Below are 21,534 nucleotides of genomic sequence, written 5' to 3' on the forward strand. Positions count from 1 at the left end.
CAGGCGGGGAGGGGCTGGGGGGGGGGGGGAGGTTCTCGGGCCGGGAGGGGCTGGGAGCGGGGGAGGCGGGGGGGCAGGCGGGGAGGGGCTGGGGGGGAGGTTCTCGGGCCGGGAGGGGCTGGGAGCGGGGGAGGCGGGGGGGCAGGCGGGGAGGGGCTGGGGGGGAGGTTCTCGGGCCGGGAGGGGCTGGGAGCGAGGAGGCGGGGGGGCAGGCGGGGAGGGGCTGGGGGGGAGGTTCTCGGGCCGGGAGGGGCTGGGAGCGGGGGAGGCGGGGGGGCAGGCGGGGAGGGGCTGGGGGGGGGTTCTCGGGCCGGGAGGGGCTGGGAGCGGGGGAGGCGGGGGGGCAGGCGGGGAGGGGCTGGGGGGGAGGTTCTCGGGCCGGGAGGGGCTGGGAGCGAGGAGGCGGGGGGGGCAGGCGAGGAGGGGCTGGGGGGAGGTTCTCGGGCCGGGAGGGGCTGGGAGCGAGGAGGCGGGGGGCAGGCGGGGAGGGGCTGGGGGGGAGGTTCTCGGGCCGGGAGGGGCTGGGAGCGGGGGAGGCGGGGGGGCAGGCGGGGAGGGGCTGGGGGGGAGGTTCTCGGGCCGGGAGGGGCTGGGAGCGGGGGAGGCGGGGGGGCAGGCGGGGGGGGGCTGGGGGGGAGGTTCTCGGGCCGGGAGGGGCTGGGAGCGAGGAGGCGGGGGGGGCAGGCGGGGAGGGGCTGGGGGGGAGGTTCTCGGGCCGGGAGGGGCTGGGAGCGAGGAGGCGGGGGGCAGGCGGGGAGGGGCTGGGGGGAGGTTCTCGGGCCGGGAGGGGCTGGGAGCGAGGGGGGGGGCAGGCCGGGAGGGGCTGGGGGGGAGGTTCTCGGGCCGGGAGGGGCTGGGAGCGAGGGGGGCTGGGGGGGAGGTTCTCGGGCCGGGAGGGGCTGGGAGCGAGGGGGGGGGCAGGCCGGGAGGGGCTGGGAGCGAGGAGGCGGGGGGGGGGGGGCTGCCAGCGGAGCGGGCTGGCGGCGGCGCCCGGCGGGTTAAGAGGCGGCGCTGGCTCCGCCCTGCAGCGGGCGAGCCGCGGATCCGCTGCAGCCGCAGAGCCCCGGAGCCAGGTGAGCATCCCTGGGCGCGGCCCCGGAGCCCCCGGCCGGGCTGCAGCTGCCCCCCAGGTCGGACCCGCCCCTCCGGCGCTGGGCTCGGGGGGGGGAGCCCGCAGCCCCCCAGGTGAGCAATGGGGCGTTTCCCGGCCCCGCGCGGTGAGCTCGGGGGGTCTCTGCTCGCCCCGCCGGACTGTCCCGAGCGGCTGCAGCCAGGCTGGGGGGGGGGCAGGGCCCGGCGCGTTTCACAGCAGCTGGGGGTCTGGGACCCTCCTGCCCTGCCCCTCCCCCTGCCCCAGCCCCTCCCGTTCCTAGGGTGGGGCGACCCTGGTGCCCGCAGCCCGGCTTGAGCTGGTCTGAGATCCCCCAGCTCCTGTCCTGGGGAGCCCCCAAGGGCCCGCCCCGACCAGGGGCCCGGATCCAAGCCAGGGGCCCCAGAGGGGAAAGGCCTCAGCTGCCTCCCCCCAAGCCAGCCAGTCCCTGCCCCCCCCCCGGTGACACGGGACCCACCCAGCCAGAAGAAAATGGCTGGAAAGGGCCACGGAGCCCCCCCCTTCCCCCCTCCCTGGGCAGGGCCAGGCATGGCAGAGGGTCCAGCAGGGCCAGGCTGGGCACTGCGGTCGGCATGAGAACCAATCCCTCCCTGTGAATTATTGATGGCTGGGGGGGGGAGCGGGGAGAGGGCAGGCGTGGAGGCTGGGGGGGGAACGGGGAGAGGGCAGGCGTGGAGGCTGGGGGGGGAGCGGGGAGAGGGCAGGCGTGGAGGCTGGGGGGGGAACGGGGAGAGGGCAGGCGTGGAGGCTGGGGGGGGAGCGGGGAGAGGGCAGGCGTGGAGGCTGGGGGGGAACGGGGAGAGGGCAGGCGTGGAGGCTGGGGGGGGAGCGGGGAGAGGGCAGGCGTGGAGGCTGGGGGGGAGCGGGGAGAGGGCAGGCGTGGAGGCTGGGGGGAGCGGGGAGAGGGCAGGCGTGGAGGCTGGGGGGGAGCGGGGAGAGGGCAGGCGTGGAGGCTGGGGGGGAGCGGGGAGAGGGCAGGCGTGGAGGCTGGGGGGGGGGGAGAGGGGGGGGAGCGGGGAGAGGGCAGGCGTGGAGGCTGGGGGGGGAGCGGGGAGAGGGCAGGCGTGGAGGCTGGGGGGGGAGCGGGGAGAGGGCAGGCGTGGAGGCTGGGGGGGAGCGGGGAGAGGGCAGGCGTGGAGGCTGGGGGGGAGCGGGGAGAGGGCAGGCGTGGAGGCTGGGGGGGGGAGCGGGGAGAGGGCAGGCGTGGAGGCTGGGGGGGGAGCGGGGAGAGGGCAGGCGTGGAGGCTGGGGGGGGAGCGGGGAGAGGGCAGGCGTGGAGGCTGGGGGGGAGCGGGGAGAGGGCAGGCGTGGAGGCTGGGGGGGGTGGTACGAGCACAGGGGCTGGTGGGGCGAAGGAGCCGGAGAGCTCCGGTTCCCCTGTCCCCGCTTACAGGTGGGGGCTGGCACCATCAGGCTGGTGGGGGTGGGCCAGGGCTGGGGCCCCCCCAAACGCTGAGCAGAGCGCTGCGCGCGCCAGGCCGGCCAGCTCCCCGAGGCCCCTTCCCGCTGAGCGCGTATTCGCCGCAGAGCCCTGGCAGCCGCTGGCTTTGCCGAGGGGAGGGGTAAGGAAATGGGGGGCTGGGCCTGGCGGCGCTGGGGCGGGCAGGGGATGCCACCTGCTTTCCCACGGGGCGCGGGTCCTGCGTTCCCCGGCAGCGGTGGCACCTCGGTTCCCTGTGTGCTCCAGCGCTGTCCTCGCCGCGGCCTGCCCGTGGGGGGGCCACCCGACTCCCCTGCCCTGCCCGCAGCACCCCCACGCCCAGCATGCCCCTTTGGACACAGCCCAGGAGCCTGCCCGGCAAGACCGAGCCTTCAAGGGCATCCTCTCCTTGGCTGCCTGTCGCCGAGTCGCTGGCTGGCGAGCGCTGGCCCCGGGAACTCCGTCCTGCTGCCGCTGCGGGTCCCCGCCCGCCCTGCCAGCCCGTGTGACGGCAACAGCGCCCGGGACCCCTGGTCAGAGCCACCGGGGACAGGCCCTACCCAGCCGGGAAGGCCCGGCAGAGCCCTAAGCTGGACACAGTCCAGGGGGAATTCCCAGCGGGTGACGGGGCTCCCAGAGGGGTTGGTTCCCTCACTGGACCCATGTCACGGCCTGGGAATCCTTTTAGTTCCTTGTCCTCAATGTCCTCTCTCCCGGTTCCACCCGATCTCCCAGCCGCAGCCCCTGGGAGGGGCCTACGCTCCCGCCGTGCACCAGAGGCCCTGAGGCCGAGCGCTCCCAGCTCAGCCCCCCAGATGTTGGTCCCCTGGTACCCCACCCCTGAGGCCGAGACCCCGCCCCTTTGGCTGGCACCCCGCCCCTGCTCTCTTTAGCTGAGCTGCCCAGCTTGGCCCCCCCGAGATTGGTCCCCTGGCACCCCGCCCCTGTGGCTTAGACCCCGCCCCTGTGGCTTAGACCCCGCCCCTTTGGCTGGCACCCCGCCCCTGCTCTCTTTAGCTGAGCTGCCCAGCTCGGCCCCCCCCCGAGATTGGTCCCCTGGCACCCCCCCGTGGCGGCTGACGAGCGGTTTGTTCTTTGCAGGGAGCCGGCGTTGCGTGCGGGGAGCGAGCCGGGTCAGGGCCGAGCTGCCCGCCGGCACCATGCTGTCCCCGAGGAAAGGTTTACTGGGCAACCTCAACCACATCCACCTGCAGCACATCTCCCTGGGCCTGCACCTCTCCCGCCGCCCCGAGCTCCAGGAAGGCCCCGTCCCCCTGGCTCCGGGGGAGCCGACGGGCTGCAGCGCCTGCTGGGACAAGAGCCAAGGCCTCCCGGAGCAAGTGGACGCCAACTCCAACACCACCTCCGCGCCCTGCCGGTGCTGCACGGCCCACCCGCGGCCGAGCCCCCCGCCGGGGCTCCCGGTGCATTTCCCCTCCCTGCCCGGCGAGGAGGAGGCGGCCTCCCCTTCCGAGCCCTCGTCCTCCTCGGTCAGCAGCTGCTCGGATCTCAGCTTGGACGACACCCCGGTCTCGGTGTACTGCAAGCCCGTCCCCCGCGGAGAGGCCCCGTCCCCCGGGCGCTGCCCCTCGAAGGACGCTCCCTCCCCGACTGGCAAGGGGCAGCCGTCTGCCGGGAGAGATGCGAACCTCAACCTCCAGGGACAAGAGCCGCCGGATCCCTGGGCCCAGGGGAGCCCGGACAGCCTGGGCAGCGGAAGTTTGCTCGGCTCCCTGTCTGATGACGCGGCCTCTCCCGGCGGGGATGGGCCGGGCACGGTGGCAGAGCCGCTCCCCGCCAGGGTCTCTGCCCAGTTGGACGCCAACTGTAACGCCCTGCCTGCCCTGAGCTCCCAGCCGGCTGCTCTGCCTGCCCCAGCCCCCGGGCAGCCCAGCTCCCGTGGGGGGCCCCCGCCGGTGCCCCCGAGGGCGAAGAGGGGGCTGCAGGCGCAGAGCCGGTGCCAAGTCCCGGTGCCCGCTGGAGAGCCGAGGGGAGAGGCCGCCCGGAAGACCATCACCTCCTTCCACGAGCTGGCTCAGAAGCGGAAGAGGAACCCGTCTGGGCTGCCGCCCCTGCAGGCCAAAGACCAAAGCGACTGGTTGATTGTCTTCTCCCCCGACACGGAGTTGCCGCCCTGTGCCGAGCTCAGCGCCGGGGGCCCAGTGCCGCCTGGGCCCCCGCTCCAGCCCGACCCGCCGACCAAGCCCCCCGGCTGCAGCCGCAGGGAAGTCACCACCTTCAAGGAGCTGCGGTACCGCAGTGCCACCAGCAAGCAGAGGGGCCAGCTGGCCGGGGAGCTGGGCGAGAGGGCAGCGTCCCAGGGGTGGCCCGAGCCCCAGGAAGCAGCGGGAGGGCACCTGCTGGCACGTAGGGAGAGCCCCCAGGCACCTGGGCTGCCGCCTGTCCCAGAGGGGCTGCCGGGGGACTCGGAGGAAGGGGGGCGACCCCTGGAGGGCTACGTCCTGCGGAGACAGGAGCCTGGCTCTGGCGGTGAGGAGCGGGTGCTGGGCTGGATGCTCCGGGCACCGGAGGGGGAACGCTGGGCATCAGGGGAGGCCAGGAGAGAAGAGCCAGCCTGCTTGGAGGGTAAGGGCACCAGCTACTTGCATGGCATTTCCCCCTCCTCTGCTCCAGGGGCACCTCTCCCCGTGCCCGCTGGCTGGGCATTGCCCCATGCACGGAGGCCTCTGGTCCCTGGGGACGCAGCTGCAGCCTGTCCAGGGGGTTTCCTCCCCCTGATCCTGGCCTCCCCACCGTCTCCATCACTAACCTCCCCCCTCCCTTGCTGCTCTTCCTGCTGCTCCTCTTGCCCCATTCTCGGCAGGCTGCAGGGCTGGGGGTGGGGGGTGCTGCAGGGTCCTGGCGGAGGCGGCTTGCATGCAACATGCCCAGAAGGGGGTCGTTGGGCTGGGCGGGGGGGGTAGGCGTGGGAGCAGGCGGGCAGAGTGAAGGGGGGAAGCATGTTGCATCTGTGCACCGAGCTGGCCCGTTCTTTGCTCTGCAGTGCGGGTGATTTCTGCAGGAGACCGAGCCCCTCTGCTGGGGAGAGGAGTCCCCTCCTCGCCCCCCTAGTTCGAGCTGCTCCGTGCGCCCCTCCCTGCTGCTCTTCCCTTCCCCCTCCCGTGCTGGGCACCAGGGGCTGGAGTGCTTGGCTACAGAGCATGCCGGTAGGCTCCAAGGCCATGGGGGGTGCACCTGGGAGTCTGGCCCTGGGGGGTCCCTGAGCAGCTGCTGCCCAGGGGCCCTCGGACATGCCCTCGGTTGCCTGGTTGGGCGTGAGGCCTTGCTGAGGCTGCCTGGGGTGAGATGAAATGGGCTCCTGCGTGGGGTGGGGGGCAGCTGTTTCCATCTGGGGGCTGCAGGGGCTTCCCTGGGCAGGAATGGCTCCGGTGCAGGGAATCCCAGAGCCGGGCTGAGTGCACCCGCAGGGGCTGCTCCCTCCCGGGCTGGGCGGTCCCGGTGCCCGTTGGCTCCCCTGGGGCGGCTGGAGGAGGCCTCAGTTCTGTGATGGCCGCTGGGCGGGCCCCGGAGAGGCTGAGCCAAGCCGAGGAGGCTCTAGGGAGCATGGGACATTGCTGGCCCTGCGCAGGGCACGCCAGGACTGCTCCGCCGGGCTGCCTCCAGGGGTCCCTCGAGCTCTGCTGCTTGGCCTGGCGCCTCCCTCCCTCTTCCTGTCCCTTGGGCCCCTGGGCTGGGCCCCCACTGCCCCTTTCCCAAGGACACGGGCCACTGCCAGGCTGGGGCCAGCGCTGCCCCCTGCAGGCCGCCCGGCGACAGGGCACAGGCGAGTCCGGGTGTGGTCGGGGGTGCGAGGTGGTTGGATTTGCTGTGACTCGGTGCTAACTGTCTCTCCATCTCTCTCTCCTCCCCCCCGCCGCCCTGCCGCTGCTGCCCTGCGAATGGCTGGCTCGGATTTCTGGGGGTGCCCCTTCCCTCTTCCGCTTCCTGGTTACTTTGATTGCCACCCCCATGTTCTCCCTCCCACATATCTGCCTCTGCGTCCCCCCGCTGTGTGTCCCCCCGCCCCATTCTCCCCCCGCTGTGTACCCCTGGCCCCATTCTCCTCCACTGTCCCCCCCACCCCTGTACTGCACCCCGGTCTCATTTTCCCCCCCACTGTGTACCCCTGGCCCCCGTTCTCCCCCCTGCCCCTGTACCTCCTCCCCCCATCCCATTCTCCCCCCTCCCCGTGTCCTCCCGGCCCTGTTCTCCCCCCACTGTTCACCCACCCCTGTACTCCACCCTGGTCTCGTCCTCCCCCCGCTGTGTCCCCCCGGCCCCCGTCCTCCCCCCGCTGTGTCCCCCGGCCCCCGTCCTCCCCCCGCTGTGTCCCCCGGCCCCCGTCCTCCCCCCGCTGTGTCCCCCCGCCCCCGTCCTCCCCCCGCTGTGTCTCCTGTTGCGTGCCCCCGGTTTTGGTTGCCTTTCTTTGCCACGTTCCTGCCTGCAGCTGGCTCTCCCCTGTCTCGCTGCCCCAGGCCTCAGCTGCTGCCTTTCCAGCCTCTGCTCTTGCGTTTCTCGGCCCAGGGGAAGCCTCTCTGCTCCAGCCCGGACCTGGCGGCGCCTCCCGGGCCCTGGCTCCCCTCTCTCACCTCCAGCTTGGAGAGCATTGAGCTAAAGTCTCCTGCCCTCTTCCCCCCGGCCCTCCGGCCCCGGCTGAAGACCGTGTCCTGTGACGAAGTCTGCCTCCTGGCCAGCAAGAAGGGGGGAGCCTCGGGGCCCCTGTCCCCGGCAGAGCTGCTTCCCGTCCGCCTGTCCCCCATAGGGGCCTACTCCCCGCCTCACCGGGCAGTGCTGCCTTTCCTGGCCAGCCCGGAGCTGTCCGTGCTCTTCTCCCCGCTCTTCCCCAAAAGCAGAACCTTCCCAACTCTGGCCTTCCCCTCCCAGCAGGTCCCCGAGGCGCCCTGGGGCGAGGCATGTGCCCACAGGCAGGCGGGCGCCCGCTCGGGGGCGCGCCCCCCTGAGAGAAAGCAGAGCAGAGGGGCCACGAAGCCAGGACCTCCCAAGCAACGTAAGCCGCCCCTTCCCGTTCCCAGCTGGCCGGCTGAGCCCTGCTCGTCCTCGCCGGGCGGAGCGGATGGGGCCTGTGGCTGGAGGCCGGGTTCCCCGGGGGTCCGTGCACAGGGATCCGGAGGCTGCGTAGTGGGGCACGAAGGGGAGCCTGGTGGGGAGCGCGAGCCTGGGACTCGGGACACCCAGGGTTAATTCCCTTCCTCTGCCACTGCCTGCCTGTCTGAGCACGGGCCTGTCCCCTCGCCTGCCTGGGCCTCGGCTCCCACCGGGGCGGTGGGGACCCTGCCCTGCCCTGTTATGCGGGTACACGATCCGCCCCCAGGGCATGTGCCTGCCGCTGCGGGGTGCTCCGAGGGGTGCCCCGCGCAGGCCAACTTGTGCCATGCGGGGGCCACCTGGCTGCCTCGTCCCCGGGCCGGATCTCCCTGGGGCTCCCGGCTGGCTCAGCTCTGCCCCTTCGTGCCCCGGCGGCCAAACCGCGGCCACACCCAGCCCAAGGGGGCTCGGAGCAGCGGGAAGCGGGCGTGGGCGGGGGAGGGGTCCTGCGAGACTCTGTGCCCAGGCACCCTGCCCTCTGCAGTCTCTGTGCTTGCTCCCCCTCCCCTCCCCTCCCTCTCTTCGTCCGTCTGTCTGTCCTGTCTGTCCCTCCGTCCCACTGTCCTGTGCCCTGTTGCTCTCTCAGCCCTGCCTGGCAGAGCCTGGGGCCTTGTGCCCCATGGCTGTGACCCCCGACCCCCCAGCACTGGGGCAGGGCGATGGACCCTATGGCTGTGCCCCCCCGATCCCCTCCCCCGCCCAGCACTGGAGTAGGGCGATGGGCCCTATGGCCATGTCCCCTCCGGCTCCCCAGTACCGGGGCAGGGCGATGGGCCCTATGGCTGTGCCCCCCCGACCCCCCCTGGCCCAGCACCGGGGCAGGGCGATGGGCCCTATGGCTGTGCCCCCCCGACCCCCCCCGGCCCAGCACCGGGGCAGGGCGATGGGCCCCCCTTGCCGTGCCCCTCCCGACATGCAGCCCTGGGGCCCTGCTGCTTCCCCATTGGAGAGCCCCAGTCAGCTGGGCACGGGCACCCCGCCCCCGGGGCCTCGGCAGCTGCTGTCAGTGTCCCAGGCCAGGCCGGTGGGGCCTGGAGGTGAGTCCCGACCCCTGGCCGGGGGCCCCTGCCCTGGGCTGCCCCTCCCCCGGCCCTGCCTCCCCGCAGCCGCTGCTGAGCCGGGGCAGGCGCTTCCTGGAGCCTGGGGCTGGGCGGGTCGGGAACAGCTGCTGAGCCCAGGTGCTGCCAGCTCAGCGCCCCAAGTCCCAGTGCCGGGCGGGGTCCCCCGGCTCTGCCCCCTCACCCTGGGCAGGGCTGGGTGACCCCCCCGGCTCTGCCCCCTCACCCTGGGCGGGGCTGGGTGCCCCCCGGCTCTGCCCCCTAGTTTCCTTTGCCAGGGACGTCCCAGCCCCATTGCTGTAGTCTGTAGCCAAGAGAAGGGTGAACAAGGGACTGTCCCCCTTTCCCAGGGCTGGTCTGGCTGCTCACAGAAAGGCTCTGGGGAAGGCCCCTGCCAGCTCCGGGGGCCACGGCGGTGGCAGGGGGTGCGGAGCCTGGCCCTGTGCCACAGCGCCCCCGCCGACGGGCTGAGCCCGGGTCTCTGCTCTCTTTCTAGTCCGACAGTCTCAGTCCTTCGCCGGCGCGCCAGGGACGGGCCCGCACTGGATGGCAAATGCCGACCGAGCCAGTGAACGTCTGTGGGAGCAGAAGAAAGGTAACCCCTCGGCCGCCCCTCGCCCGCCCTGCCCCAGCGCTCGCCCACCCCTTGGCCGGCCCGCCCTGCCCCCCCCCGCCCGCCCTGCCCCACCCCTCGGCCGCCCCTCGGCCGCCCTGCCCCAGCGCTCGCCCACCCCTCGGCCGGCCCGCCCTGCCCCAGCCCTCGCCCACCCCTCGGCCGGCCCTCACCCGCCCTGCCCCAGCCCTCGCCCACCCCTCGGCCGGCCCGCCCTGCCCCCCGCCCGCCCTGCCCCAGCCCTCGCCCACCCCTCGGCCGGCCCTCACCCGCCCTGCCCCAGCGCTCGCCCACCCCTCGGCCGGCCCGCCCTGCCCCCCGCCCGCCCTGCCCCACCCCTCGGCTGGCCCGCCCTGCCCCTTGGCCGCCCCTCACCCGCCCTGCCCCAGCCCATCCCTCGGCCGGCCCGCCCTGCCCCTCGCCCGCCCCCCTGCCTGCCCCTGCCCCAGCCCCCGCCCGCCCCCCGCCCGCCCTGCCCCAGCCCTCGCCCACCCCTCGCCCGCCCCTCGCCTGCCCTGCCCCACCCCTCGCCCGCCCCTCGCCCGCCCCTCGCCCGCCCTGCCCCAGCCCTCGCCCGCCCCTCGTCAGATGGTTCTCTCCTCCGGGAATGTCTCCAGTACCCTCGGAACCCAGTCCCGCTTTTGACCCGCACCGCGTCCCTGGCACGGTGTTTACAGGTTGACTGTGTGTTGTGCGAAGTTCTTCCCGGAGTGTGTGTTACGCCGGCTGCCTGGCCGTTTCACTGGGCGACCCTGGTTCTGGTGGGCTGTGAAGGGGTAACTAACACTTCTCTGGGCACGTGGCCCCGGACCTTTCGTAATTTCTCTCCTAAGTCGGACAGTCCCTGTTACAGCTCCTCCCAGGGAGTGGATCCGTCCCCGGCTCGCTTTGCTAACCTGTTCCCATGCTAAGCCAGCTGCTTGGCACTGGGGGAACTCACCGCCCCATGATGCTGTGATGGCCAAAGTGCGCCTGGGCTCAGCAAAGAGCTAGATCCGGTCGTGGTGAACGGGGCCCTAGCGTGGTCGTCCAGTCGCAGGCTCGGCCACGCACTGGCTGGGCTTGCAGTGGCATCCCGCCCGTGGCACCTTTCTGGCCCGTGCGGTGGTGGTGGGGTGCTCCGGGCAGCATCCTTGGGGATCATGTTCCCAGTCTTGTCCAGCAGGGGGCGCGGCCCAGCCTGAAAACGTGGCGCCCAGGTGGGCGGGGGAGGCCCCGGGTTCCACAAACACCTTTCATCTTCCCCAGCTTGTTGCCATGGTCACTGCCCGTTGCCATTGCACCTTTATTCTTAGACTGCTGAGTTGCGAAAGTGACAGCGGTTCCCATGGCAATGCCCCGTGTTCCCCCCACCCCCCACCCAGTGAACCTGCTGGCCAAGGCCCGAAACTGCTGGGGCTGGTGCAGCAGGAGTGACACCAGTTCTGGGGCTCGATTGTGTCCCAGACAGCAGGGGGCGCTGTGGTGGGGGAGCTGGCTGGGGCCGGGGGCTGATCCTGGTGGTAGCCAGCAGGGGGCGCTGCGGGAAGTGGGGTGGGGGAGCTGGCTGGGGAGGGGGGCTGATCCCAGCTGTAGCCAGCAGGGGGCACTGCGGGGAGTGGGGTGGGGGAGCTGGCTGGGGATGGGGCTGATCCTGGCTGTAGCCAGCAGGGGGCGCTGTGGTGGGGGAGCTGGCTGGGGAGGGGGGCTGATCCTGGCTGTAGCCAGCAGGGGGCACTGCGGGGTGGGGAAGCTGGCTGGGGATGGGGCTGATCCTGGCTGTAGCCAGCAGGGGGCGCTGTGGTGGGGAGGTGGGAGGTCTGGCTGATCCTGGCTGTAGCCAGCAGGGGGCGCTGTGGTGGGGTGGTGGGAGGTCTGGCTGATCCCGGCTGTAGCCAGCAGGGGGCGCTGTGGTGGGGCGGTGGGAGGTCTGGCTGATCCCGGCTGTAGCCAGCAGGGGGCGCTGTGGTGGGGAGGTGGGAGGTCTGGCTGATCCTGGCTGTAGCCAGCAGGGGGCGCTGTGGTGGGGTGGTGGGAGGTCTGGCTGATCCCGGCTGTAGCCAGCAGGGGGCGCTGTGGTGGGGCGGTGGGAGGTCTGGCTGATCCCGGCTGTAGCCAGCAGGGGGCGCTGTGGTGGGGCGGTGGGAGGTCTGGCTGATCCCGGCTGTAGCCAGCAGGGGGCGCTGTGGTGGGGGCGGTGGGAGGTCTGGCTGATCCCGGCTGTAGCCAGCAGGGGGCGCTGTGGTGGGGTGGTGGGAGGTCTGGCTGATCCCGGCTGTAGCCAGCAGGGGGCGCTGTGGTGGGGGCGGTGGGAGGTCTGGCTGATCCCAGCTGTAGCCAGCAGGGGGCGCTGTGGTGGGGGCGGTGGGAGGTCTGGCTGATCCCGGCTGTAGCCAGCAGGGGGCGCTGTGGTGGGGGCGGTGGGAGGTCTGGCTGATCCCGGCTGTAGCCAGCAGGGGGCGCTGTGGTGGGGGCGGTGGGAGGTCTGGCTGATCCCGGCTGTAGCCAGCAGGGGGCGCTGTGGTGCGGTGGTGGGAGGTCTGGCTGATCCCGGCTGTAGCCAGCAGGGGGCGCTGTGGTGGGGGCGGTGGGAGGTCTGGCTGATCCCAGCTGTAGCCAGCAGGGGGCGCTGTGGTGGGGGCGGTGGGAGGTCTGGCTGATCCCGGCTGTAGCCAGCAGGGGGCGCTGTGGTGGGGCGGTGGGAGGTCTGGCTGATCCCAGCTGTAGCCAGCAGGGGGCGCTGTGGTGGGGCGATGGGAGGTCTGGCTGTAGCCAGCAGGGGGCGCTGTGGTGGGGCGGTGGGAGGTCTGGCTGTAGCCAGCAGGGGGCGCTGTGGTGGGGCGATGGGAGGTCTGGCTGTAGCCAGCAGGGGGCGCTGTGGTGGGGCGATGGGAGGTCTGGCTGTAGCCAGCAGGGGGCGCTGTGGTGGGGCGGTGGGAGGTCTGGCTGTAGCCAGCAGGGGGCGCTGTGGTGGGGCGGTGGGAGGTCTGGCTGTAGCCAGCAGGGGGCGCTGTGGTGGGGCGGTGGGAGGTCTGGCTGTAGCCAGCAGGGGGCACTGCGGGGCAGAGGGGTCAGTGTGTGGCATGCTGCAGTCTAGCCCCAGCGATACAGGGCTGCCCTCCATGGCCGTGGCGGGGGGTCGCGTGGGACTCGGCCAGGCCTGATGTGCCCGTCTCTGTCCGTCGCAGCCCTGCTGGTTGCCCTCAGCGCCGCGGTGGAGAAGATCATTGCTCACTTCAGCACGGCAAGGAGCCTGGTCCGGAAGGTAACGCCCCGGGCAGGGCTGGGGTCTGTGGCCTGGGCCGTGGGTCCGGTGGCAGCTGCCTGGGAACCCCCCCCTGCTGGCTGTGTGGCCGTGGCCGGCTTGTCCCGTCCTCCGTGGAAGCCGGGGGGGGGGGGTGCCAAGGACAGGAGGAGCCCCCCCCGCCCTGCCCGCTCTCAGGGAAGAGGGGGAGGGGCAGGGGCGCCGCCTCCTCGCCCCTGCAAACCGCCCCCTGCCCCTCTGCTTGCAGGCGCAGCTGGGCGACAGCCGGCTCAGCCCCGAGGTGAGCTCCCTGCTGCAGCGCGGCCTCTGCCCGGCGCTCTACGCCCTGGTGGCCGACGGGCTGAAGCCCTTCCAGAAGGACGTCATCACGGGCCAGAGGAGGAGCTCGCCCTGGAGCGTGGTGGAGGCCTCGGTGAAGCGGGGTAGGTGGGGTGTTGCGGGAGGGGGCTGGCCTGGCCGGGGGCCGCTGCGCCGAGATCCCTCCCCCCGAGGGGGACACCTGGGCGCACCCCCGGGACCCGCAGGTTGCTCCAGGGCGGCGGTTCCCAACCGGTTTGACACCGGGACCGGCAAACCCCTTCGCAAGCTGTGGGCGGATGGGTAGCATTTTATTTGCATAGTCATTATGCAAATGAACATGCAAATAAAGTCTTGGCCCCCAGAGCCGCCCCAGCGGTCGGGCCACGGACGGGGACTCCGGAGCCTCCCCCTCCGCACCTCAGGGACCCGTCTCGTGGCCTCTCCGCCGGGCAGCCCCTGGGCTGAGTGGGCGGGCGCGAGACGGGCTGGCCGGGGGCCCAGCAGCGCTAGCGGCTGCCCCCCCCGACCCAAACAGGGCTCTGCTCTGTGGGGAGGGGCATGGGGCTGGGTCCACGGCCCCCAGGCCTCCCTGCCGGCCCCCCCATCCCGCCAGGCGGCTGACTGGCTCCGTGGCACCCGCCCCGCAGGCCCTGGCGCGCCGCCCCTGCACGCGCTCTACTGGCAGGTGTCCCGCCTGGCTCCCCTGCGCAGCACCCGACAGCGGTTCCAGGCCTTCGTCCTCGGCCTGCTCAAGTAAGTGCCAGGTCCCGGGGGGGCGCCGGGCCCGGGAAGGGGCCGTTGCTGGTGTCCCGGAGCCCTTCTCTGTGCTCATGTGGGCGTGGGCGGGGCCCCTCATGCTCACAGGCGCTCCCGTGGGTGGGTGGCGCTGGCCTGGGCCCGTCTCTGGCCATGTTCCTGTTTATGGTCCGCGGGGCGTGGGGGGAAGGAGCCGACACGGGAGGTGCAGGCAGGTAGGAGGAGCCAAGGCAGGGCAGGTGTAGGTGGGGGGGGCAGAAGAGCTGAGGCAGGCGAAGTTCAGATGGGCTGTGGGGTGGGCTGAGGCAGGGGAGGTGCAGGCTGGGGGGGAAGGAGCCGGGGCAGGGGAGGTGCAGGATGTGGGGGGGGGGGGGGTGCGGGGCGGCACGGCCCGGGCTGGGGGGGAAGGAGCCGGGGCAGGGGAGGTGCAGGACGTGGGGGGGTGCGGGGCGGCACGGCCCAGGCTGGGGGGGAAGGAGCCGGGGCAGGGGAGGTGCAGGACGTGGGGGGGTGCGGGGCGGCACGGCCCAGGCTGGGGGGGAAGGAGCCGGGGCAGGGGAGGTGCAGGACGTGGGGGGGGGTGCGGGGCGGCACGGCCCAGGCTGGGGGGGAAGGAGCCGGGGCAGGGGAGGTGCAGGATGTGGGGGGGGGTGCGGGGCGGCACGGCCCGGGCTGGGGGGGGAGGAGCCGGGGCAGGGGAGGTGCAGGATGTGGGGGGGGTGCGGGGCGGCACGGCCCGGGCTGGGGGGGAGGAGCCGGGGCAGGGGAGGTGCAGGATGTGGGGGGGGGGGGGGTGCGGGGCGGCACGGCCCGGGCTGGGGGGGAAGGAGCCGGGGCAGGGGAGGTGCAGGACGTGGGGGGGTGCGGGGCGGCACGGCCCAGGCTGGGGGGGAAGGAGCCGGGGCAGGGGAGGTGCAGGACGTGGGGGGGTGCGGGGCGGCATGGCCCGGGCTGGGGGGGGAGGAGCCGGGGCAGGGGAGGTGCAAGATGTGGGGGGGGGGTGCGGGGCGGCACGGCCCGGGCTGGGGGGAAGGAGCCGGGGCAGGGAAGGTGCAGGATGTGGGGGGGGGTGCGGGGCGGCACGGCCCAAGCTGGGGGGGAAGGAGCTGGGGCAGGGGGGGTGCAGGATGGGGGGGTGCGGGGCGGCACGGCCCAAGCTGGGGGGGAAGGAGCCGGGGCAGGGGGGGTGCAGGATGTGGGGGGGGGTGCGGGGCGGCACGGCCCAGGCTGGGGGGGAAGGAGCCGGGGCAGGGGGGGTGCAGGATGGGGGGGTGTGGGGCGGCACGGCCCAGGCTGGGGGGGAAGGACCCGGGGAAAGGGGGGTGCAGGATGGGGGGGTGCGGGGCGGCACGGCCCAGGCTGGGGGGGAAGGAGCCGGGGCAGGGAAGGTGCAGGATGTGGGGGGGGGTGCGGGGCGGCACGGCCCAAGCTGGGGGGGAAGGAGCCGGGGCAGGGGGGGTGCGGGGCGGCACGGCCCAGGCTGGGGGGGAAGGACCCGGGGAAAGGGGGTGCAGGATGGGGGGGTGCGGGGCGGCACGGCCCAGGCTGGGGGGGAAGGAGCCGGGGCAGGGGGGGTGCAGGATGGGGGGGTGCGGGGCGGCACGGCCCAGGCTGGGGGGGAAGGAGCCGGGGCAGGGGGGGTGCAGGATGGGGGGGTGCGGGGCGGCACGGCCCAGGCTGGGGGGGAAGGACCCGGGGAAAGGGGGTGCAGGATGGGGGGGTGCGGGGCGGCACGGCCCAGGCTGGGGGGGAAGGAGCCGGGGCAGGGGGGGTGCAGGATGGGGGGGTGCGGGGCGGCATGGCCCAGGCTGGGGGGGAAGGAGCCGGGGCAGGGGGGGTGCAGGATGGGGGGGTGCGGGGCGGCACGGCCCAAGCTGGGGGGGAAGGAGCCGGGGCAGGGGGGGTGCAGGATGGGGGGGTGCGGGGCGGCATGGCCCAGGCTGGGGGGGAAGGAGCCGGGGCAGGGGGGGTGCAGGATGTGGGGGGGGTGCGGGGCGGCACGGCCCAGGCTGGGGGGGAAGGAGCCGGGGCAGGGGGGGTGCAGGATGGGGGGGTGCGGGGCGGCACGGCCCAGGCTGGGGGGGAAGGAGCCGGGGCAGGGGGGGTGCGGGGCGGCACGGCCCAGGCTGGGGCTGTTGCTCTCAGCCGCTGGAGCTTGGGCCTTTCTGTCTCCTTCAGCATCAAGCAGCTGGAGCAGTGGCTCGCCCACCTGCAGAGCAGCCCAGGTGAGTGGCCTGCTGGGGCCCCGTGGCCCTGCCCTGCTGGGGCTCCTCCTGTGGGCTCCAGGAGCCCGTCCTGCCCCTGTCCCCAGGGGCTGCCTGTGACCGACCCAGGAGAGCTCCTGGTGCCCCCGGGAGCGCTGGGATGTGGGGAGCCCAGGCGGGTGGTTCCGTGACGTGGGGGACTTTGTGGGGTGAGGACTCCGGGGGGGAGGTTTAGGAGCTGTGAGGGACAAGGGGGCTGGGGGGTGGGGCTCTGGGGAGGGGTTTGTGGGGCGCTTGGGCAGTGGGAGCTCTAGGGAGGGGTTTCTGGAGGCTCTGGGGAGGGGTTTGTGGGGGCTGGGGGAGGTGGGGCTCTGGGGAGGGGTTTGTGGGGGCTGGGGGGAGGCGGGGCTCTGGGGAGGGGTTTGAGGGGGCTGGGGGAGGTGGGGCTCTGGGGTGGGGGCTGGGGGAGGCGGGGCTCTGGGTGGGTTTGTGGGGGCTGGGGGAGGCGGGGCTCTGGGGGGGTTGTGGGGGCTGGGGGAGGCGGAGCTCTGGGGGGGTTTGTGGGGGCTGGGGGAGGCGGGGCTCTGGGGAGGGGTTTGAGGGGGCTGGGGGAGGTGGGGCTCTGCGGTGGGGGCTGGGGGGAGGCGGGGCTCTGGGGAGGGGTTTGAGGGGGCTGGGGGAGGTGGGGCTCTGCGGTGGGGGCTGGGGGAGGCGGAGCTCTGGGTGGGTCTGTGGGGGCTGGGGGGAGGCGGGGCTCTGGGGGGGTTTGTGGGGGCTGGGGGAGGCGGAGCTCTGGGGGGGTCTTTGGGGTTTGGGGGGAGGCGGGGCTCTGGGGGGGTTTGTGGGGGCTGGGGGGAGGCGGGGCTCTGGGTGGGGTTTGTGGGGGCTGGGGGGAGGCGGGGCTCTGTGGGGGCTGGGGGGAGGCGGGGCTCTGGGGGGGTTTGCGGGGGCTGGGGGAGGCGGGGCTCTGGGTGAGGTTTGTGGGGGCTGGGGGAGGTGGGGCTCTGGGGTGGGGGCTGGGGGAGGCGGGGCTCTGGGGGGGTTTGTGGGGGCTGGGGGAGGCGGGGCTCTGGGGGGGTTTGCGGGGGCTGGGGGAGGCGGGGCTCTGGGGGGGTTTGTGGGGGCTGGGGGAGGCGGAGCTCTGGGGGGTTTGCGGGGGCTGGGGGAGGTGGGGCTCTGGGGTGGGGGCTGGGGGAGGCAGAGCTCTGGGGGGGTTTGTGGGGGCTGGGGGAGGCGGGGCTCTGGGGGGGTCTGTGGGGAGGCGGGGTTGCTGACTCACCAGCGCTGCCCGTGTCTCCTAGGCGTCGTCTCTGTCCTCTACCTGCCCACGGCCTTCTTCTCCCTGAGCCAAGGCGCCTTCCCCCACCTGGCCCGGGAGCTGCTGCTGCTCGTCCAGCCCCTCTCGGAACTGACCTTCCACCTCGACCTGCTCGGCGAGCCCCCCCAGCTGCCCGTGGCCCTGCGGCCCCTGCCCCCCCGCCCGGACTCCCCCCCTGCCCGCCCTGGTGACCGGCTTGAGGGGGCCGCCGGCCCAGAGCACGAGCTGCCCTGCCATGGCCCTGGGGGGGCCATCCGGGGGGGCTCGGAGGAAAGCGCCGCAGCCACCAGGCCACCCTCCAGCCCCCCGGCGGGCGGCTCCCTGAAGCAGAGCGTCCGGCAGGTGCTGCGGTGGGGGGAGCAGCTCGGCCAGGCCCTTCTGGGAGCGGAGCGTCCCCCCGAGCCGGAGCTCGGCCCCCGGCCTGTCCCGCAGGACGCAGGAGACAGGCGGGGCGGCTGGTGGGGGCAGCTGAGCCAGGCCTCCCAGGTCTACACCACGGCCAGGAAGGAACGGGTCCCTTTTGCCCGCGGCACCACGTGGCGGGGGGCTGCCGGGGCCAGCTCCGGCCTGGCGGCTCCGCCCCACGGCTCCAGCCAGGCCTCTGCGAACGAGCCTGGGGGAGCAGGTGTGGATCCGACACCCTGCAGCAAGGCCCAGGCTGAAGAGCAGCTGCTGCAAGCTGGGGCCACAGGACGCGCGGGCCCCAGGGAGCCGGAGCCGCCGGAGCCCTCTGCCAGCAAGAGCTGCCTGCCTGTGTCCCAGGAGCCGGGCCTTGGGGGGAGCCCGGGGGCCTCGCCTCTGCCCCCCAGCTGGCTGGGCCGACTCTTTGGGGCCCCCTGCCTGCCTGCCCGAGGCCTCCCTGCTGGCCCCAACGCCGGTGCAGCCAAGTCCAGGTCAGTGCCGGAGCTGGGCCCCTGAACTGTGTCCAGCAAGCGGCCTGGGGTGTTAGCAGCTTCGGCCACAGGCCGTTGGTCCAGCCCCGGGTGCGGGGCCTGGGAGGGGCGGGGGGGTGCTGACAACCCCCCATGCCCGGGTGGTGCAGAAAGGAGCCGCCCCCTCTATTGCTGGGTCAGTCGCTCCGCGCCCTCCCCCCGCCTGCTAGCACCCAGTGTCGCGGGGTCGGGTGGTTTACACAGGCCCTGGGGGCTGTGGCTGGGAGGGGGGGTCCAGATTTCAGACACTGAAAATAGGACAGGGTGTTGGGGGGGCCCACATGGGGCCTGGGGACCCCCCCCCGAGTCGGTCCTGCAGGGGCTGACGCCCCCCTCTGCTCTCTGGCAGGAGGCCTTCCAGCTGGCTGTCCCCCCCCGCCAACGTTCTCACCCTGGGGCTGAGGGGAACCCCCGAAAAGCCGGAGCCACAGGAGCTGCAGGAGAAGAAAGCGTCTGGCTCGCCCCAGCAGCCCAGGTGCCCAGCAGAAGCCAGTGGCCGGGGGCGGGCAAAGTGGCTGCATTTCTGAGTTCCCACCAGGGCAGGGCTGGGGCCTGGCCCCATGGTCGTCTTCCACCCAGAAGACTGCAGCCCCTGCCAGCCCAGCCCTGGGCCCCCAGCCCTGCCGGTGCCCCACAGCCCCTGCCAGCCCAGCCCTGAGCCCCCAGCCCTGCCGCTGCCCCACAGCCCCTGCCAGCCCAGCCCTGAGCCCCCAGCCCTGCCGGTGCCCCACAGCCCCTGCCAGCCCAGCCCTGGGCCCCCAGCCCTGCTGGTGCCCCTCACTCCCGCCCCACAGCCCCTGCCAGCCCAGCCCACCGATGCAGCCATGTCAATGTCCCAAGCCCAGCCTGCAGCCCCCTTCTAATCCAGGTCTGAGAGTTGCAGAGAGGGCTGTGGGAGGGGGAATTTCTGAGGGGGTTTGTCTAATTCCCTGGGGGCTGCATCTGTCCCAAGGGGTCTCTGGTTCCAGCTGACGGCTCAGGTCCCTCGATGGTGACTGGGCCTGGGCGGGCCCCTTGCCCTGTGTCACCCGACTCCCGCGCCCTAGGCTGCCGGCATGAATTCCGTCATAGGACAAAACCTCCCGGCCAGCGCCCACCCAGCTGGCAGCCCCCCCCCCCGCATCTAACAGTCTGTTTGCCGGCAGGGCCGTGCGGGCGCTGTGCGACCACGCCGGGGCGGGCGACCACCTGAGCTTCAGGAAAGGGGACGTGTTGCAGCTGCTGGCCACCGTGGACGAGGACTGGATCCGCTGCTGCCGTGGGCCCAGCACGGGCCTGGTGCCCGTGGGCTACACCTCGCTGATTTGAGGCGGGGGAGCCCACCCGCATGCAGCAGCGCCCCTGCCCTGCTTGAGGGACGGGGGAAGGCCGGGCGAAGGGCTCCGGACCTGTCTGGCCTGGGGGGGGCAGCGCCACGCTGCAGGCTCCAGCCATGGGGCAGACACCCAGCGGTGCTAGTCGGCCCCCCCGCCCCCTGCAGCCCCTGTCACCTCCCCACCTGCTCCCGCCCCCCCCCGTGTATTCTGTGCGTTCTCAGCTGCTGCCCCCCCCGCGCCCGCCCCAGCCCCCCCGCGCCCGCCCCAGCATCCCGGCTGCCCGCTCCTGCCCCGGCTGGCTTGTGCGCCCAGAGCCCCAGCCCCAGCCCAAGGTGCCCCCCCCCCGCCGGGCCGGGAAATAAAGGTGCAAATGAAACGCAGGTGCCTGTGGGTGGCTCATGGTGAATGGGGGGGGGGGGGGGGGTGCAGCCCCCGTGCTGGCTCCTGGCCCCCGGGGCGGCTCCTGCTTTCCTGGGGCACCTGGCACTTGTGCCCACCCCGCCCCGGGGCTGTGGGGCGAGGGGGCACCGGGAGGGGGTCGCACAGCCGGGGCGTGGAGGCGGGTGGGGCACGGGGGTGGGGGGGGGGTCACGTGCTGCCGGAGCGAGTGACCCCGCAGCACGCGGGGACCGGGCGGATACGCGGCCCGAGGGCCCTGGCGGGGGGGAGGGGGGCGCCTGCTCCCCGGGCCGGCTGGCACGGAGCCAGCCCCGGGGCCTACTGAGCATGCGCGCTGCAGCACTTGCGTAGCGGGGTCGCTCCAGCTGATCGCGGGGAATCTCCGCCGGCCACGTGGGTGGGCCCCCGCCGCCGCGAGCCGAGTGGGTCGTGCTGGTCCCCCGGGCTGCGTCTGGGGGGGCGGGGCTGGACTCTGCGCCCCCGGGGCCAGGCAGCCCCCCCCCCCCCCCAGCCTGGCAGCCCAAGGAGCCCCCGCCCCTGAGCTTGGCCTTGGGGGGGGGGGTATGTGGCCCACGTGACGATGCCAACACAGTCCGGGTCACGCCAGGCCAGCGGGGTGGGTGGGTGTGTGTGTGGGGGGGGGAGGGGGGGGGCAGGTGTCTGCTCCCCACGTAAAGTCCCGACCAGGGCCCAGCAGGTCTGTCCTGGTGTTGGGGGGGGGGCGAATCGCCCACACGGGAGCCCCCCCCCGCGCCCCGCGCTGCGCTCCTGCCCCCACGTGAGCCAGCCCCCGTCCAAAGCGCTTCCCGGCGGCCCAGCGCCGCTCCCCCGGCAGCAATAGGCCCATTTTCCAGCTAGGAGCCTGAAGGCCGCAGCCATGGAGGGACTTGGCCCAGGCATCAGGAGCAGCGCTGGGACTGGGAGCCCCCCCCCCGGCCTGGCTGCTCAGCGTGCTGCTGGCGAATGCCATGAACACCAGGAGCAAGCCGCCCCGCCCCCCTCGCCAGGCACCCTGCAGCTCAGCCGCTTGAGCCAGTGGCTGGGCCCCCGCTTGGCTTTATTCCCCTTCTCCCTGCATGCCCGCAGCGGCTACAGACTACCCGCCCCCCCGAGCACAGCCACGGCCCTGCCCCAGGGACAGGGGCCCCTGGACTTTCCGCCAGGCTGCGAGGGCCCTTGGGGGGGCCAAACTCAGGGCAGCTCATCATGGGGCCAGCTCCTCCCCGCCCCGCTCGCTCTGTCATGCCGGCTTGATAGAAACGTCTTTGGACCCACTTCTCCGCTGGGCTCCTGCGGGGCCGAGCGCTGGCCTGGGTGGGGCTTGCTGGCACGAACAGCTCAGCCCGTCCCCTGCACCAGTGGCTCTGCTGCCACGCCACCCGCTGACAGCGCCGCACCACCTGGGACACGCGATGGCTTGGGGGTGCCACAGGCACCAGGCACCATGTTCACCCTGTTGGGTGATGGAGGGGACCCATCTATGCAGGATGCCACATCTTGTCCATGGGTTGAGGCTGCTGCAGGCTTTATGCTCCAGGAAGGCAATCACCCCCTCCCTGTACCTGCCCCAGCCCAAGCACAAGCAGAGCCAGGGCCCATGGGTTGCATGACAAGCCGCCCTCCCAGCTGGTATAGGGGCACCAGGCTGGTATGTCAGTGCCTCACTCACAGTTAATTAACTGGACACAGCCTCGTGTCAGAGCCAGGACCCGCCTTGGGGAACGGCTGGGGCCTGGTTCCTGCTCTACCACCAGGGT

At 73.6% G+C, this 21,534-nt stretch overlaps 1 protein-coding gene across 5 annotated transcripts; it reads left to right on the forward strand.

Annotated features, from left to right (window-relative positions):
- Nucleotides 1-915: 915 nt before the first annotated feature.
- On the forward strand, nt 916-19,619 carry RUSC1 (RUN and SH3 domain containing 1). 5 transcript variants are annotated; one of them, XM_075907961.2, is made up of 11 exons: nt 916-1,073; nt 3,633-5,117; nt 6,979-7,539; nt 9,192-9,290; nt 12,476-12,552; nt 12,800-12,974; nt 13,500-13,605; nt 15,787-15,833; nt 17,114-18,023; nt 18,412-18,537; nt 19,208-19,619. In XM_075907961.2, exons 2-11 carry the CDS (start codon nt 3,692-3,694, stop codon nt 19,368-19,370), a joined length of 3,690 nt encoding a protein of 1,229 aa, XP_075764076.2. In that variant the 5' UTR covers nt 916-1,073; nt 3,633-3,691; the 3' UTR covers nt 19,371-19,619. The 5 variants fall into 5 exon arrangements, with proteins under 5 accessions (XP_075764076.2, XP_075764079.2, XP_075764078.2 ...); XM_075907959.2 differs by having other exon boundaries at nt 919-1,185; XM_075907960.2 differs by lacking the exon at nt 916-1,073 and adding an exon at nt 2,409-2,673.
- The last annotated feature ends 1,915 nt before the right edge of the window (nt 19,620-21,534 follow it).

Source organism: Pelodiscus sinensis, chromosome 22 (genome assembly GCF_052426305.1).
Source record: "Pelodiscus sinensis isolate ZL-2025 chromosome 22, ASM5242630v1, whole genome shotgun sequence".
NCBI classification, from domain to species: Eukaryota; Metazoa; Chordata; order Testudines; family Trionychidae; genus Pelodiscus; species Pelodiscus sinensis.

Bases quoted from the DNA above. Each gene is read 5' to 3' on its own strand.
- RUSC1 (XM_075907961.2), top strand. From the start codon at position 3,692: ATGCTGTCCCCGAGGAAAGGTTTACTGGGCAACCTCAACCACATCCAC. The intron at 5,118-6,978 runs GTAAGGGCACCA...TCCTGCCTGCAG, and splicing joins AGAGCCAGCCTGCTTGGAGG to CTGGCTCTCCCCTGTCTCGC. The intron at 15,834-17,113 runs GTGAGTGGCCTG...CGTGTCTCCTAG, and splicing joins CCACCTGCAGAGCAGCCCAG to GCGTCGTCTCTGTCCTCTAC.